The following is a 15,329-nucleotide window of genomic DNA, read 5'->3' as shown; positions in this document are numbered from 1 at the left end:
AAGAGAAGAGGTTTTGAAATGTAGTAAAGCTTAGTGGCATGTTTTAAACATCCTTTTCCAAAACTGCACCAGAACATCAAGACGTATTTTCCAGAGGGAAAAGTAACCGAGTGATTTAGAAATCCAGCCATCACTATCCCCTAGGATGAAACTTCCAACTACTCAGAAGAAATTTTCAACACCCCAGTTTTTGAGCACGATGGACAGGCCCGTGAATAATTGAGGGCAATCATCAGAGAGTGAAAAAAATCTTTCCACAATTTTGGAGTCCACAGTCAATCCGAATATCCAGAACTATCTGCCAGAGTTTCCAGAACTTGCTGCAACTTCAGATGTCCTTTAATTGAGACGTAGGATTTTCTAACCTCATAAAAATGAAGAGTAAAAATATAAAGTGACCCGTTGAGAAACTCCATATGTTTCATGCTGTCATGATCCTGGATATGCAGCCCGTGGTGTAAGATGGCAAATGATAAAAAAGATTAAAAAACTGTTATTACCATCATTATTATTAACCTTAAAGAATTAAATAGTTATTTACAAAATGGTGATGGATCCTTTAAAAGTTTACTTAAAGGTGATGCGTCTGCATTAAGTGACCCGGAGAGGCTGAAGATTCGAGGCCCTCCGTTCATCCAGTCTGCTGGGCCCCTGCAGGATTCTGAGCCTTTATCATTATCAAGTTATGCTAGATAATGCCTGTTAAGAGTGAGTGTTGCTGGTGGCCTCACGTGGCTTCTTTTCAGGCAGGAATTAGAGAGGAATTGGAGAGAGCTGGGGTCTTGTACACTACCCTCAGCATCCCCACTCTCAAAGAGCAGTCCCTGGCTTTGCCCTCATCACTCCTCCTGCTTCAGTCCCCTATCAGGCAGCACGAGGTCCAGCTGAGAAATGCAGACGTGGACATAGCTCACCATCCTGGAGTCAGAGGGATATGGGTTGGAGTCCTGCCCCGGCCACTTTCCAGATGTGTGGCTGTAAGGAAGACTTTCCCACTCTGAGCCACCATGTTCCCATGGGGAAAGCTCACATAATTCCTTCATCCTGGCGAGGTGATTGTGCACCGTGAATCAGAAAATACATGTGAGAGTATTTTGACACCCGAGATGTGGAACAGACTGAAGGGTCAACTCCCCCTGGCCCAAATCTTTCCCATTCTGTTCTCCAGCAGAAGACAACCATTGCTCAGTATTAAAGGTGACAGATTATTGTGAGGCACGAAGAACGTCAGGGGAATCTTGAGGGGAAGGAGATAGCGACTCCTTTCTGACTCAGACTTCACTTCTGTCCAGTCATCTTTCCTTCATCAGTCATTCACCTACCCGTCCAAAAAATATCATTGACGCAACTGAGCCAGCAGCCTGTGAGCCCTGTGATTCCACGGAGTCACATCTTACCACAATGTTGTCAATACTTCTCTTGAATCCTGGCATTTGTGCTGAAACCAAAGCTGCTAATGGTGGCCGGAGTGCAGGCCCCATCTGGCCCCGTGGTTTGGCAGAGCCAGTCTGGTGGCTTAGCTTGGACCAGCAAGCTGAAAGGCTAAGGGAAACTGAGCCCCACAAAACCACACTGGGAGTGTCAGAATGCTCACGGGGATCGGAAAAACCAAACCCAGCTTAGTCGTGGGCTTCCTCCATCCAGTCTGACAAAATCATGTAGACACAGGGCGGGTGCTGAGGAGCTAGACATACCACGGCCACATGCACAGGGCTTTGGGATCTAGCAAAAGGGATGTCTTCTCGGCCAGGACTGGGAAAAGCCAGGCTTCCAGAAGAGCCCTGCCAAGTTTAGGAAACAGGCAGGCTTTTCATCCTGGCTCCTCCTAGGTCTCCATGTCTAGACGTTTGCTTGGTGACACCATGGTAACTATGATGCCACAATGGAACATTCTTCCCAAGGTGGTAGAAGGAATCCCTCTGTTGAGCTCTGCTGTGTAAGGTCAGAGTGAGTTCATTTCTCCTTTGGCAGTAGCAGTTCACAGAAGACTCTGAGAGCCATCCAGACAACAAGAAACATCAGTGTCATGAGTGGAACATGGTGACTGAGAACGGCTATTGTGCATTGTTTGAGGCAAGGGTGGGCCTGGTGGTATGGTGGGTGAGGAGACACGCGTGGGCTTTGAACTCAGACCCCAGCTGAAATTCCAGCTCCACCACATGGCAGTTGTGTGACCTTGGGCAGGCTTCTCAGTGTCTAAATGTCAGTTTCTGGATCTGTAAAATGGAGACCTCACAGGGTTATTGTGCAAATTAACTGAGCTAAATGTTGGGCGGTTACTATGTAAAAGTACAAGCTGTCAGTAGTTAAAAGAAATCCCAGCATGATTTAAGCCCTCCATCTGTAGTAGGATGGGCAAAACTGGGGGTGGGCTTGCACTAAACCCTGCCTTTTCTTTCAGCAGCATTTTATGGCTACAGAGTTAAGAAAAGGGTCAAATTCCATGAGTCAAAAAACAACCCTTTTCTGAGCCCCAACTGTCTGAGAAGCCCGGGGACCCTGGCTGGATCGAGAAAACTGACAAGCGCGGGCTGCCTCCTCTCCGTGGGCCACCTTACCAATCCTAAGAATATCAGCGCTGGGCAGCTTGTCCCAGAGCTCTTCACTGCACGGAACCAAGCAATTGGGACGTGACAGGTCTGTTTCCCATGTCTTGGAAGCTTTGTCAGTGGAAAGGAAAGAGAGAGGGCATCCGACGCCGGGGCGGGGGTGGGGTGTGGAGGGGAAATCGCCACTTCGGGGGGGAGAGGAAAAGTCTGTGCCTTCGGATGTTGTGTCTTCACAGCTGCCCATGGTGTCCGCTGCAGTTCGCTTTGGGGATGGCAGAGATGCGAGGGCTGCTCTTAGTACTGCTCTGTGTCTCTCACGCTTCTGCCAGTGAGTGTGCTGCTTTCTTCCATAAGCACTTCAGCTGCTTGTGTCACATGGCGGGGGCAATTGTCCAGGAAAAGGCCCTTGATGTCCAGAGAGGGACCCAGGGGGAAGATGACTCACAGTGCTCTGCATGGACAGCAGGCGTGGGTGGTGGGAGTCAGGCAAAGAAGGGAAAAAGGGGCGTGGATGTAGGCAACTGGCTTCAACAGTCTGATGTCAGAGCTGATCCTCCGCGAGAGTATCTTTAGGAAAGTACGCTTTAGGCTATGGAAAGTCCCGTTTAAAAGCCCACCCTGCTCTTCCTGGGGCTCATCCCCCAGGCGCCATCAGGTGGGGGATGTCCTCCCCATGCCTGGCTGGGGGCCTTTGGTGTACCTGGTACGCTTGGGAGCCATGCCCTCCCCGTGTTTCTACTTCAGCATTGCTGTTCCAATGAAACCTTTTCTCTTGAAACCAAAAGAGTGTACTGCCAAACTGACCCTCAGTTGCAGGGCTGGACCCAGGAGCAAGGAGGTACCTTGGAGCCTGCTGGGGCCTCAGTCCTTCCCTGACCTCCAGGTTGTCCAGGACTAAGATTCCGGCCTAGAAAGGGGCAGGCGGAGAGGGGGCACCTGACTCAAGCAAGCTCTGTCGCATCTGGCTGCCGCCCCAGCTGGCTCTGTCCTATCTTCCCGGAGTTAGATGGGAGACATCACAGAGCATCCACTCCCCTCCCCCCCACCCCACCCCCACACACATCAAGGGGAGAACCCCCTACCTTCCAAGCCTACTCCATCTCCTTGCAGCCCCAAAGAGACCACAGGAAGTGCACAAAACAGAAAGAGCCTCTCCTCCCTCTTAAAAAGCCTCAGGCAAGTGACCCAGGGCAAACATTTCATCTCTGGGTCAGATTTCCTCATTATAGCCCAGGGTTTTATAATGCCAAATAAACTAGCCCACTAGAGTTTGCTTTGAGAAAGCAAAAGTCATCACCCACCTGTAGGCTCTTGTCGGGTTGGGTAAGATTCATACCTTGTTCACTAGAGATTGCCAATGTCCCATGAATTGAATAAATGGCTGAAAAACATAGGCACCAATGATCTGACCCATAGCTGGCTGGTGGTGCCCACCATGTCACACCCATCACCCAGGGCCACCGATTTAGAAACAAGTACTGAGTACTTGTGGTTTGGGATTTATAAACAGCAACCAGAGTAGTGCTTTACATTTAAAAAGAAAAAAAGGCCCCCCTTGGAGGCAACTCACTTGAGGGCTTGGGAAGGCAAAGGCCAAGCAGGCCTGAATGGACGAGATACAGCCTCCATCTGGCGGGACCTTTTAGTCCCTTGATGACAAGACTTCAGGAAGTGCTTGATATGGCAAAATGCTTTTGTTCATTCATCAGATGATTTATTGAGTGCTTACTGAGGGCCAGGCACTGTACTAGCCTCTAGGGATACACTGGCAAGCAAAACAGACATGGGGGAGCCACGCATGCCAACCGCTCAGGCAGGGAACGGCAAGGGCAAATCTGAGGATGTGAAATGTGGCTGGAACAGAGACTGTGAGGGGTTGAAGGTGTATGGAGTTGGAATCCTGGCCCTGTATCCTACCAGCTATGTAACGTGGACAGTGCTTACCAGCTCTAGAACAAGATTTTCTCATCCACAAGTGGAGAATGACAGTGTCCACCTTCGGTTCTGTTGGAGAAATGATATGAAGTGGTATATGTCAGCAGTGTTCAAACTTTTTGGTCTCAGGACCCCTTTGTACTCTTAAAAATTATTGAGGACACCCCACAAAGAATTTTTGTATGAGGCTATATCTTCCTATCTTTATCATATTAGAAATTAAAAACTGGGGAAATTGTAAAACACAAGAATACACAGGTTCACACGTGCTATTAGCCATCAGAGTGATGACATCATGTAGGCTCTGGAAAATTCTACTGCACACTAGTGAGAGAATAAGGGTGAGCAAAACAAATACTGTCTTAGTGTTCTTAGGAAAACAGTTTAAATCTTGCAGACCCTGGAAAGGGTCTTGACTCCCAGAGGTCCCAGACCATGTTGAGAACCACTGATGTACGTAAAAGTTTTCAGATACTGCCTCAAGTGTGCTGCTAAGTGCCCAACAGATGAGAGAGATGATCGGTAGCCTGAGGTTATTTTTAGACTCAAGGATGCCATCAAGCGTCTTTCATGGAGAAGAAGACCCACTAGGAAAAGAAATGAGGGGGTGGTGGCAGAGTTAGTGGCGACCAAGATGGAGAGCCAGAAGGAGTAGGGAACCAGCAGGAGAGGGGGTCCTGAGATCTGATACAGTGGTGGTGGCCATAGGCCACCAACTCCTTGCCCCAATGGTGAGGGCCCCACACACCTTTCCTGCAGGTTGTGGCATCCAGAAAAGCAATGTTATGGAAACTTCCGAGGAGGGTTTGGTCAACGACAAGGAATTCCCGTGGGTGGTGTCACTGCAGGATTCCCAGTACACCCACCTGGCTTTTGGCAGCATCCTTAGTGAGTTCTGGATCATCAGCATCGCATCCGTCTTTCAGAACAGGCCAGTACCCCCACCTCTGGGACTTACCCAGCCCCCTGGGGGTGGGGGGGGGGAGGGACCTTTTCCTGCTCAGCTTGGGGAGGCCTGGAAAATGGATTCCTGGTAACGGCACCAGGGCTTTTTACTGGCTTGGCGCTTGCTCTGCTGGGACTCTTGGGGTCCTAAAATCACCAGTTGCCAAAGTCATCCTGTCCAGTGTGTTCTCTGCCGTGGGGACTGCAAGGTGAAATGATTGTTCCTCCATCCTCCGCAGGAAGACTATCCATTCCCATTTTACTGCAATCCCAGGCACTGACTCCTGATACTACAGGTCCTTACTTTAGTCTCGTTAAGTGAATTGATAGGAGCCTGTACCTTAAAACACTTAACCTCAAGCCTTAACAACACGTCTGCCACAAATATATGTACACAGAGAAAAGACTTGAAGGAAACACGCAAACACTTTAAGAGCACTTATCTCTGGATGCTCAGAAGGCACATGATTTCTAATTTCATCTTTGAACTTCTCTATTCCTCAAATTCTATACAGTAAATGTGCATTCTTGTAAACCAGGAAAAAAACCCTCAAATATTATTAAGGAAATAATTCTTTTGTAAAACATCTTACTTTTTGACCCAATGATTTCACTTTTGAGAATCAACATTAAGGAAATAACTTCAACCACTGGAAAAGTTTTACGCACAAAGTTCATAGGATGGTTTGTTACACACAAAACACTTGAAATGTAATATCCAATTATCATAGATAAATTATAATTACTCTTATAATACATAGTATTTAAATAATTTGTATGATTATATATATATCTATATATATACTATTTACATGCCCATGTGTATTTATATACACATAAATGTATATACACATACAAAGTATGGGGAGAGAGATTATAATTACTATAATTGGCTAAATAGGTAATAGTATAAACCCTTGATGGAATATTGTACAGCTGCTGAATTTTTCACACCTATGATTTATATTATTTGAAAATACATGTATTTAAATGAAAATATTAAAAAAAATAAATCCATGTAAATAAAAATACATACACATAGTATAATGTTCAGGAGGAACCAAAGGGTATACAAGGAGAAGCAGGTCCTTCTTTCCCCTGGCCTTCAGAGACTAACTCCCTCCCTTAAGCCATAGTCTGTCATCAGTTTCTTGAATATTTTTCCTTAGTTACTGCATTTATGGATATCCATATACCTATAGGTCTATCTATATTGATTCTTACATCTATTGACAGAGAAAGAATTTCCCTTACCCCTGTATTAATCTGCTAGAACTGCCATAACAAAATGCCCCAGACAGGGTGGCTTAGACAAGAGAAATTTATTTCTCACCATTTTGGAGGCTGGAAGTCCAAGATCAAGTCCAAGATCATCAGGTCTGGTTTCTCCTGAAGGACTCTCTCTTTGACTTGCAGACCACTGCCTTCTCGCTGTGTCCTCACATGGCCCTTCCTCAGTGTGAGTACTCCTGGTGCCTCTGCTCCCTCTCATAAGGACACCAGTCCTATTGGATTAGGGCCCCACATTTAGGAGCTCATTTAATATTAATTACCTCTTTAAAGACCCTCTGTCCCAATACAGCCACATTTGGGGCTAGGACTTCACCTACAAATTGGGCAGGACACAGTTGAGTCTATAGCAAGCCCAGTACAGCTGGTAGCACAGCAACAGTGTACACTCATAGGCTTTTTCACTCTAGCAGGAACGTGGAGCCATCTTTTCTTCCCGCTACATAGAGAGCTCCCACATTTATCAGCTGTGCAGTATCCCAAGATGAATCTACTATAATTGCACAGTCCTCTATTAATGGAAATTTGGGTTGCTTCCGATCTTTTATTAGTACCAAAAAATGCTGCAGTAGATACACTTGTGTATATGTTATTTCACACACGTGCAATATACTGTAGCATGAATAACCCAGGAGTGGAAAGAATGGGCCAAGTAGTGGTAGCTGTTGCCAACTAGCCTTCCCGAAATGTTCTGCTTTCCATGGAGTGTTCCCATTATTGCTATTTTCTATCTGGTCTGTTTTGGTTTTGATTTTCCCTTTGCCTCAGGGTTTTATTAAAGACAGAGCTTTTAAATACCCAGGTAGTGGGGTGTTTTGTCTGTTTTGTTTTCTGGCATTATTGAATTTTGAGTTATACTACATGGTGATCTGATCTATTTAGGAATTTGTTGGGGTTGTCCTCTGTGGTCTACTATACGTGACCCATGTGAATATTTTCTACAGTTAAAATTCACATTTCATTCTCTGTCTTTGGTGTACAATTTAATATATAAAATTGGGGGAGGTAATCTCTTTGATCTGTCCTAGGCTGCCAAAGGTAAGTGAAAATCTATCATGAGCAAGCTTCTGGCTTTTTCTATTTCCTGGAGTGTTCCCTTTGTGAACGTTACGTCGTGTGCTGCAGGTGTTTATTACTATGACGTCTTCACCGTAGACTGAGTTCTTTCTCATCATTAAGAGCCTCTCTGTCTTACTTCGTGCTCTTCTGCTCTGAATTGATGGTCAGAGTGAAACTCCTGCTTCTTGTTTTTATTTTAGGTTATGTTTTCTGCTTTTGTTGTTTTTCTTCTCACTCTATCGCCTTTGTTTTGTTTTGTATGTCTCTTCTGACAAATTTGGGGAGTTTGAGTTTTTGTTCTAGTGTTCACCTTAGAGTCACAATTTCATGGAAGATGATTACTCAGTTTCTTTCTGGACTGTCCTCTTAGACTCTGCTGTTGTTCCTTGAATGAGTCCCAAGAGGAGAAAGGGAAAACACCCAAAATGAACTCCATCATTAAAATCGGAATTTCTCTGAAGAGTATGTACAGAGTATATAATATGAAAAGATGTTTATGTTAAAATGTTAAGTGCTAAAATCAGGAGCCAAGATTACATCTTGGGCATTAACAATGACTATGTAAAAAAACCAAAAAAATAAAACCATGGAAAAAGCATGAAAAAAAGATAATCAGCCGTAACCTAACAGATTATCTTTGGATGGAGGGACAAATGATGCCCAGATAGAGGATTCCCAAGATGCTATGGGCTCACAAAGGAGAACACAAGCCTAGCGGTTCAGAAAAGATTTCCTAGGGACTGGGTCCAAAGGGGTCAGTAAAAATTAGCCCAGGAAAAATGAGTTGGATGAGTATTCCAAGAAAAAAAAAAAGTAAATACGAAAACAGGGAAATGTGACTCTTCCATTGTGCCTTGACTTCTCAAGATTCCCCTGCTCTCTCTCTAGGAAGGACGTCATCGTTATAGTTGGTATAGCTAAGATGGATGCCAAAGTGATTGCTCATGAAGAGTATCCAGTCAATACCATCATCATCCATGAGGATTTTGATAATGAAACCATGACCAATAACATAGCCCTCCTGAAGACAGACACGGCGATAGAGTTCAACAACCTGATCCGGCCCATCTGCTTCCTTGGCAGAAAGCTGAATATGCCCCCAGCCTTGCGGAATTGCTGGGTGGCAGGATGGAATCCCACATCTGCAGTTAATGCCTTCCTTCTCCTAGAGGAGGCTGTGTGTGTGCTAGCAGTGGGGGTGACTTGGATGAACCATTTTAGGGCTGATTTTAATAATCCAGGTTGTTCAAGATTCTGGAGTTGGGCTGGAACCCTCATGTAATCAGTCAGGATTTACAATGCTTGCCTTTTCTGTGGCCATTCTTACATTTGGTCCTTTTTCTTCTAGTCCTACACCAAAATTAGAAGTATGTAGGCAGTGAACAGCCTGGAGTGCAAAGTTATGGAGAGGCCAGGGGATATTATTCCCTGAACTGGAGCTTATTATCCTCTTGGCTAAGCCATCCTTTTCTTTTATTCTTGGGAAATGAACAAGGAAATGTATCCTCTGTAGATGTGGAAGAAGGGTGGAATATGTTCTTGATTTTCACATTCAAGTACAAAGCAAAGGTTTTCAGAAAAACTCACACACAGGTTATGATCTCTATAAGGAAAGGGGGTTTATCAGAACATTTTCTACTCATTCCCATCTGGATATATGAATTGTAGTTGAGTTGATATAGGCAATGTCTTCTTGTTAATAATTCTTGGCTCTCTGTTGCATGGTCCAGACAGGAAATCACATGACGATGAGTATCCTGAGGAAAATCTCCGTGAAAGACATCGACATGTGTCCCTTACACAAAATCAAGAAAACAGGATGTGGCAATCACATAGAGCAGGAAACTGATGCTGTCTGCTTGGTAAGAACATGATGGAGTAAAAGCTAAAGGCTGAGAGAAAGCAGTGGTCACTTCCAGGGAGCCTTGGGACTCTCCTTCATTGCATGGTGAACCCCATGAGGGACTGGCAGGGACTGGCACCTGGCATTCATGGCTGTCTCCAGCACTTGGCAGATAGCAAATGCACAATAAAAATCTACTGAATGGACTAAAAAGTCACCATTTTCAATGTGACGTGATTAAGCATGTCTAAGTCATAGACGTTTTCTCACTGGCTAAAAGTTAGAAAGTATGAGTCCAAACCGTGCATGCAGATATACTTGGAGCATGTCCACAGGGTGGGGCCATTGTATTCAGCTTCTCTGGAACCTAGACTCTGATGCTATTGCTCATCAGTTATTGGTTTTTTTCTATATGAAGCCCTGCCCTCCGTCTGCATGAGGGCTGTAGAGATATGGTTGTTCTACTGCCTTAGCAAGCCGGGGGGAAACTCACAAACCCCTGGCCCCGGCTCCCTCACACCCACACCCAGAGAAGCTGTGGTTTACAGAGGTCCCACAGTTAATAATTGCGGCAGTAAGGATGAGAACAGAGGCCCCCAGATTTCCAGGCAGCTTCTCTCCTCTACGCCAAAATTTTGAAGGTACTGATCATCCACTCTCCTTCGGGTAACTTGCAGGGTTCTCTGGTGGGGAAATTTTTTTTCTCAGATGATCTAGGGAAAGTATTTTAGAGAAAGGGGGAAAAATACATATATGCAGACAATTCTTTCTAAAAGTAATTTTATTACAAATGTGTGAAGGACTTCCTTTCATTAGGCAGTAAATATGCCCTTCCAAAGTTGGCTCAACATTTATTGAGTGCCTACTTTGTGTTTTTTAAAGATTTTATTTATTTATTTATTTATTTATTTATTTATTTATTTATTTATTTAATTTGAGAGAGAGCGAGAGAGAGCACAAGCCAGATGGAGAGGCAGAGGGAAAGGGAGAAGCAGACTCCCCGCTAAGCAGGGAGCCTGACTCGGGGCTCGATCCCAAGACCCTGGGTTAAGTGTCAAGTGTTAAGAAACACTTAACCAACTGAGCCACCCAGGAGGAGGCCCTGAATGCCTACTTTGTACTGGACTCTACCAGGTGGAAGACTAACAACTTTTTAAAGTAGACAATGTGTTAAAATACAGTAGAAAAATAGCTATTTATCAAAATCCTGCTATCAGCCATTCCATTGATCCAGCACCTTATTCCATCAAATCTAAGATAATGTCAGTTGTAGAATGCACCATTATTTTACGGAATATCAAGAGAGAGAAAATGCTGCCAGTTGAACTCTGACATCAACTAACAAGACACATCTCATTCCAAAGATGTTAATTTTCCAAGAGCATCTTAGATTCAATGGAATATGGTAAGCTGCTCGTATTCTAAATGAGTACTTTTTTTTTTTTAAAGATTTTATTTATTTATTCGACAGAGATAGAGACAGCCAGTGAGAGAGGGAACACAAGCAGGGGGAGTGGGAGAGGAAGAAGCAGGCTCATAGCGGAAGAGCCTGATGTGGGGCTCGATCCCAGATCGCCGGGATCACGCCCTGAGCCGAAGGCAGACGCTTAACCACTGTGCCACCCAGGCGCCCCCTAAATGAGTACTTCTTTAAATCTATCCACAAAGTTCAGATTTGTTTTTACCTATGGGTTTTTAACTGGAGCACACCTGCAGTCAGTCCTTTGTTTTTGAACTGTGCTTGCAAACTGGCTCAGACAAACAGTGACTTGTCTACCTAGGATCCTTTCCTCTCTCAGAAATGTGTTCTGGTGTCCAGAGATCCTCAAGGTCATTCAAATATGTAGATGGTGGTAGAATAAACCACGCAAGCATAGTATCTGCCTAACGGGTCCCCAGAAACCCAACCCAAAGCAGAATCACTCTGAAGTCACCTCTCCCCTTTTCCCCACAACTGGTAGGGCTTTTGTTCCATGTCAAGGTTAAGGATCACACAATGAAAAAGCCCCTCTAAGCTGGGGCTGCTCCCCTGGGAGATGAGGTGGGTATGCTCCAGAGGAGCCCCTGGTACTACAACTCTCTGCTGCTTGGGCTTCAGGAGTCTGGTCCCTCGGGTTACGAGGAAGAGAAAAACCAGTGTATTCGACCCCTGGGTAGAATGGCAACTTGCAAAACCATGCCACAGCTGGGAAGGTCTACTACACCATCATTCATCAAACCATTTGTCCTAAATTGCCTTGTTTTTCTTCTTTAAGCTATGAAACCACAGTTAAAGTAAACTGGGGGTGGGACTGGTGACAGGAGGGGAGACCACCGAGAGCCTCTCTGCCCCAGGTAGACATGATGAGGTGCAGATGGGAGCCGGTCCAACAGTCCTACCACCACAAGCCAGAACTTGGGATGAAATCTCTACCCGCCGCTCCACGGCAGCACAGGGCAGCAGGAGCAATGTGTGCTTGCCCTGTCCTTCTACGGAGGCAGGCCACGCAGATCAAAGGGGCTGGCTAGCCTTTGAATGACAACCCCTCTTGGGGCAAGATGGACCACGGGGCTGGAGTGGGAGTCAGGTCTTCCCTTAAGGGGAGGGCTAGGGTGGGGCAGCTAAGGTAAATTATACCTAGCAGGTGTCTTGTTGCTATTCCCATATTTCTTAGCTTTTCACATAAAAAATGATGGCCTTTTCTAGACACCAGGATCATGGTAGCTAATTCTTTACTGAGTGCAGACTACATGCCAGGCACTGTGTTAGGAGCTCTGCATGTGGTACAGGCACTTTAACTCAGAGACCAGTAGGTGACTCACCGGGGTCACGAATTAAGTGTGCCAAGCTTCCACACACTCCGCCGAAGGGAGATAAGGGCTGTGTGGCAGAATCTCCCAGTGGCAGAGGACTTCCTGTGGGAGCACAGGCAGGGCTGATGAGCAGGGGCCCGGACAGGCAGCTGCCAGGGTGGACAGGCTGTGAACCTGCCTGGCCAGTGCTCCTGGGGAAGTGACTCTGACCTAAGCAGAAGGGTAGGATGGAGGGAGCAGCTTAAATGAAGGATGGAACCACAGCAGAGAGGAGAAGGAAAAATGTGAACCTTCCAGGCTGGAAAGGGCGGGGGGGAGTCAACATTTGAAAAATGAGAAACCAAGAGAGAGTGAGGATTTAGTCAGAGGGGCATGAAAACGAAATGGGAACCAGGAAGCTAGAGCCAAACTGCAGAAGCCTAAAATTAATTTGCATAATAAAAGAAAAAGTCATCTTGTTGGAATTTGTGGTAGTGGCCGCCTAGTTTGGAATTAGTATCCTATAATTTACCCCATCTCCAGTGAGAACTAGTGTAAAACATTTCTAGAACAAATAGTAAATTGTACAAGGATATATTTTAAAAAACAATTTTTTCTAAGACCTGAAGCCTTCTGTCTTTTGTCACAGGGGGACCCAGGAAACCCAATGATGTGCCAGCTACAGCAAGTGAATATGTGGGTGCTGAGAGGAATCTTGTCCCATGGTGGTGAGAAATGCCCTGGCCTATTTCTGTACATCAAGGTGGAAGACTATAGCGACTGGATTATGTCCAAGACTAAGAAAACCAGCCGTCCTCTATCTTCCTTCCACCACTGGGAGGAATCGTTTCCTTTCTCCAGCTACTCATCACATATCATCATGACACCAAGAAAACATTCCGGGCTGGGCCAGGGTGAATGGTCCCAAGCATACGTGCAAGAACAAAAAAAGATCACCTTACATACATGGCCATACAGCTCTAGAGAGAGTCCAGACCTTGGGGAGAAAGGGTTAACGGAATTACGCAAGTCTTCTGTTGTGGCCGCACAACCCATGTACTATGACTATTACGGTGGGGAGGCTGGGGATGGTGGAGGGCCTATTTCAGGTCAGAACAGGTTACATCAGCCCCAAGAAATTACCTTGTTTTTCTTTATGCTTCTTTTCTTTTGCAATGATATCTAGTCTAGGAGCTAACCCTCCCAACTGAAGAGTAAGCTCAGAATGCTGAGTGCCAGGCAGTCACCACGCTGTTCTGGTGTCTGCTTTTTTGATAGTTGGCACACCTGGGCTGCCACGGACAGGCCCACGGTGCATACTGGGCTGGCTCTCCCTCGTCCGTCCCACTCCCACATGCGGGAAGGTCACTTTCCTTTGTGCTTGTGAACTAAATGTGGGCTAACAAGTGTCAAACCATTAGAGTGCCCTGTGATTCTTTCAGTGTTAACGGTCCCAGGGGCCAGGCTGTGCAACACTCCCCGCGGGCAAATGTGGCCTGGGGAGTGCCCGGCAGCCCGGCCGGAGAGTCGGGGACACCAAGCAGCACAGGGAACAGTGAGAGGACCCCTTGACAGGAAAGGAGCTGATTACTTTAATGGATCACTCTGGTCTGCAGCCGTGGCCTCCCTCCGGCTATTTCTCAGGGGGGCAAATTGCCTGCAACTGCTCATTGGTGGTTTTCATTTTATTCCACGCCTTGCGGTAGCCTTTTAAGGACATCTGCAAAAAGGAAAAAGGGGGTGGGGGGTGGGGAGAAGGTCATTCGGGGGAAAAAGCAATTGTGATTTTTCAGAATGCAACCCGCGTCTAGCCCTGCGAGGGTGCAGAGGGGTCTGTGTGCGGCAGGGCCAGGCAGGAAGACTTCCCAAGAGCGTGTTTCTGTTCAGTGAAGCGAGAGCTTGCAGGTTCCTGCAGTGCTACTTCTCAGCTCCAGATCTGATGGGCCTAAGTTTGGATCCTAATTCACTCCCTGCCACCAAGCAGCCACAGGAAGGACAGGAGAAAGTACTGTGGGAAAAGGAGTCTGGATCTGGATGGGAAACCGCCGGGCTTCCAAAGTGACCTGCCTGGGTTTCTGAGCTACTCTGATGTGTCCAGTGTCCTCAGTATGCAACCCAGCCTGTGGCAGACCTGGTGCTTTCCTTCCCTTTTTTCTGACCCTTTGCATGCTTCCCATTTCTCTTCCGCGCTCACAAGGGGCTAGGGTGCTCTGAGCACACTGTATCATATGGAAAGGCTATGCGGTCCTCAAAAATGAAAGACCCACGGCAACTATGTAAATGCATGGAATCAGGCTCTGAGTGATATTAAAAATCCATTATTATCTCATTTTTTTAAAAAACTGGCTTCTCCATATATAAAGTAGCAATCACTAAATCACCAGTGGTGGGGGAAGGGATTCAGAAACTTCCAGAATTCATTAAGAAAACAAGCAACTAAAAACACATGATTACTACTGAGTCTCTTCTTGATCACCTGCAAAGACCCTGTACCTAACACTGAAAAGGGAACTTAAAAAAAAAAAAGAAAAGGCATCTTTCGTTTTCCTATAAGACTTGAAGGGACTGCTGAGATTTTTCACAGCCATTACATGTCCGAACATTGGTATTCTTGGCTTGGAAAGCAAACCCTAGCCAAGAAGGTGAAGGACATAAAAGACTGCCTGTGTTGGGGTTCTCTGAGACTTACCTCTGCAATCTCCACTTTCCTTTCCCACGTCTTGATGGTCTTCTCCAGGTCCGCATTTAAGATCTTCTCCCGCACGTACACCATCACCTGCGGCGAGCGGAACTCCGCCAGCTGTTTGCGGAGCTTCCTGTTCACAGCCTCAGCCTTGGCCCGGTCCTGGGTTGGGAAGGACCGATTAAACCAGGAATCCTGGTGGTTCTGCTTACTGGACTTAATGGCCCTGACATCTCTCCCCAGCTTCCGTGTA

At 46.1% G+C, this 15,329-nt stretch overlaps 2 protein-coding genes across 3 annotated transcripts in view; one reads left to right on the top strand and one right to left on the bottom strand.

Annotated features, from left to right (window-relative positions):
- Positions 1 to 2,791: 2,791 nt before the first annotated feature.
- On the top strand, positions 2,792 to 13,585 carry PRSS54 (serine protease 54). The gene is given in 6 exon segments (XM_026494877.4): positions 2,792 to 2,827; positions 2,829 to 2,877; positions 5,244 to 5,415; positions 8,667 to 8,925; positions 9,509 to 9,640; positions 13,043 to 13,585. Coding segments are annotated over 6 exon segments (1,185 nt in total). The 3' UTR covers positions 13,580 to 13,585.
- CCDC113 (coiled-coil domain containing 113) overlaps positions 11,055 to 15,329 on the bottom strand; it is a 28,621-nt gene continuing 24,346 nt past the window's right edge. For both annotated transcript variants that reach the window (XM_026494874.4, XM_057314601.1), the window contains 2 exons: positions 15,083 to 15,238; positions 11,055 to 14,113 (listed from right to left, as the gene is read on the bottom strand). In XM_026494874.4, the coding sequence (XP_026350659.2) occupies positions 14,027 to 14,113; positions 15,083 to 15,238 (243 nt within the window). In that variant the 3' untranslated portion in view covers positions 11,055 to 14,026. The remainder of the gene's footprint in view (positions 14,114 to 15,082; positions 15,239 to 15,329) is intronic.

This window comes from Ursus arctos, unplaced genomic scaffold, assembly GCF_023065955.2.
Source record: "Ursus arctos isolate Adak ecotype North America unplaced genomic scaffold, UrsArc2.0 scaffold_19, whole genome shotgun sequence".
Lineage (NCBI taxonomy): Eukaryota > Metazoa > Chordata > Mammalia > Carnivora > Ursidae > Ursus > Ursus arctos.
This window is presented reverse-complemented; position numbering and strand designations above follow the sequence as displayed.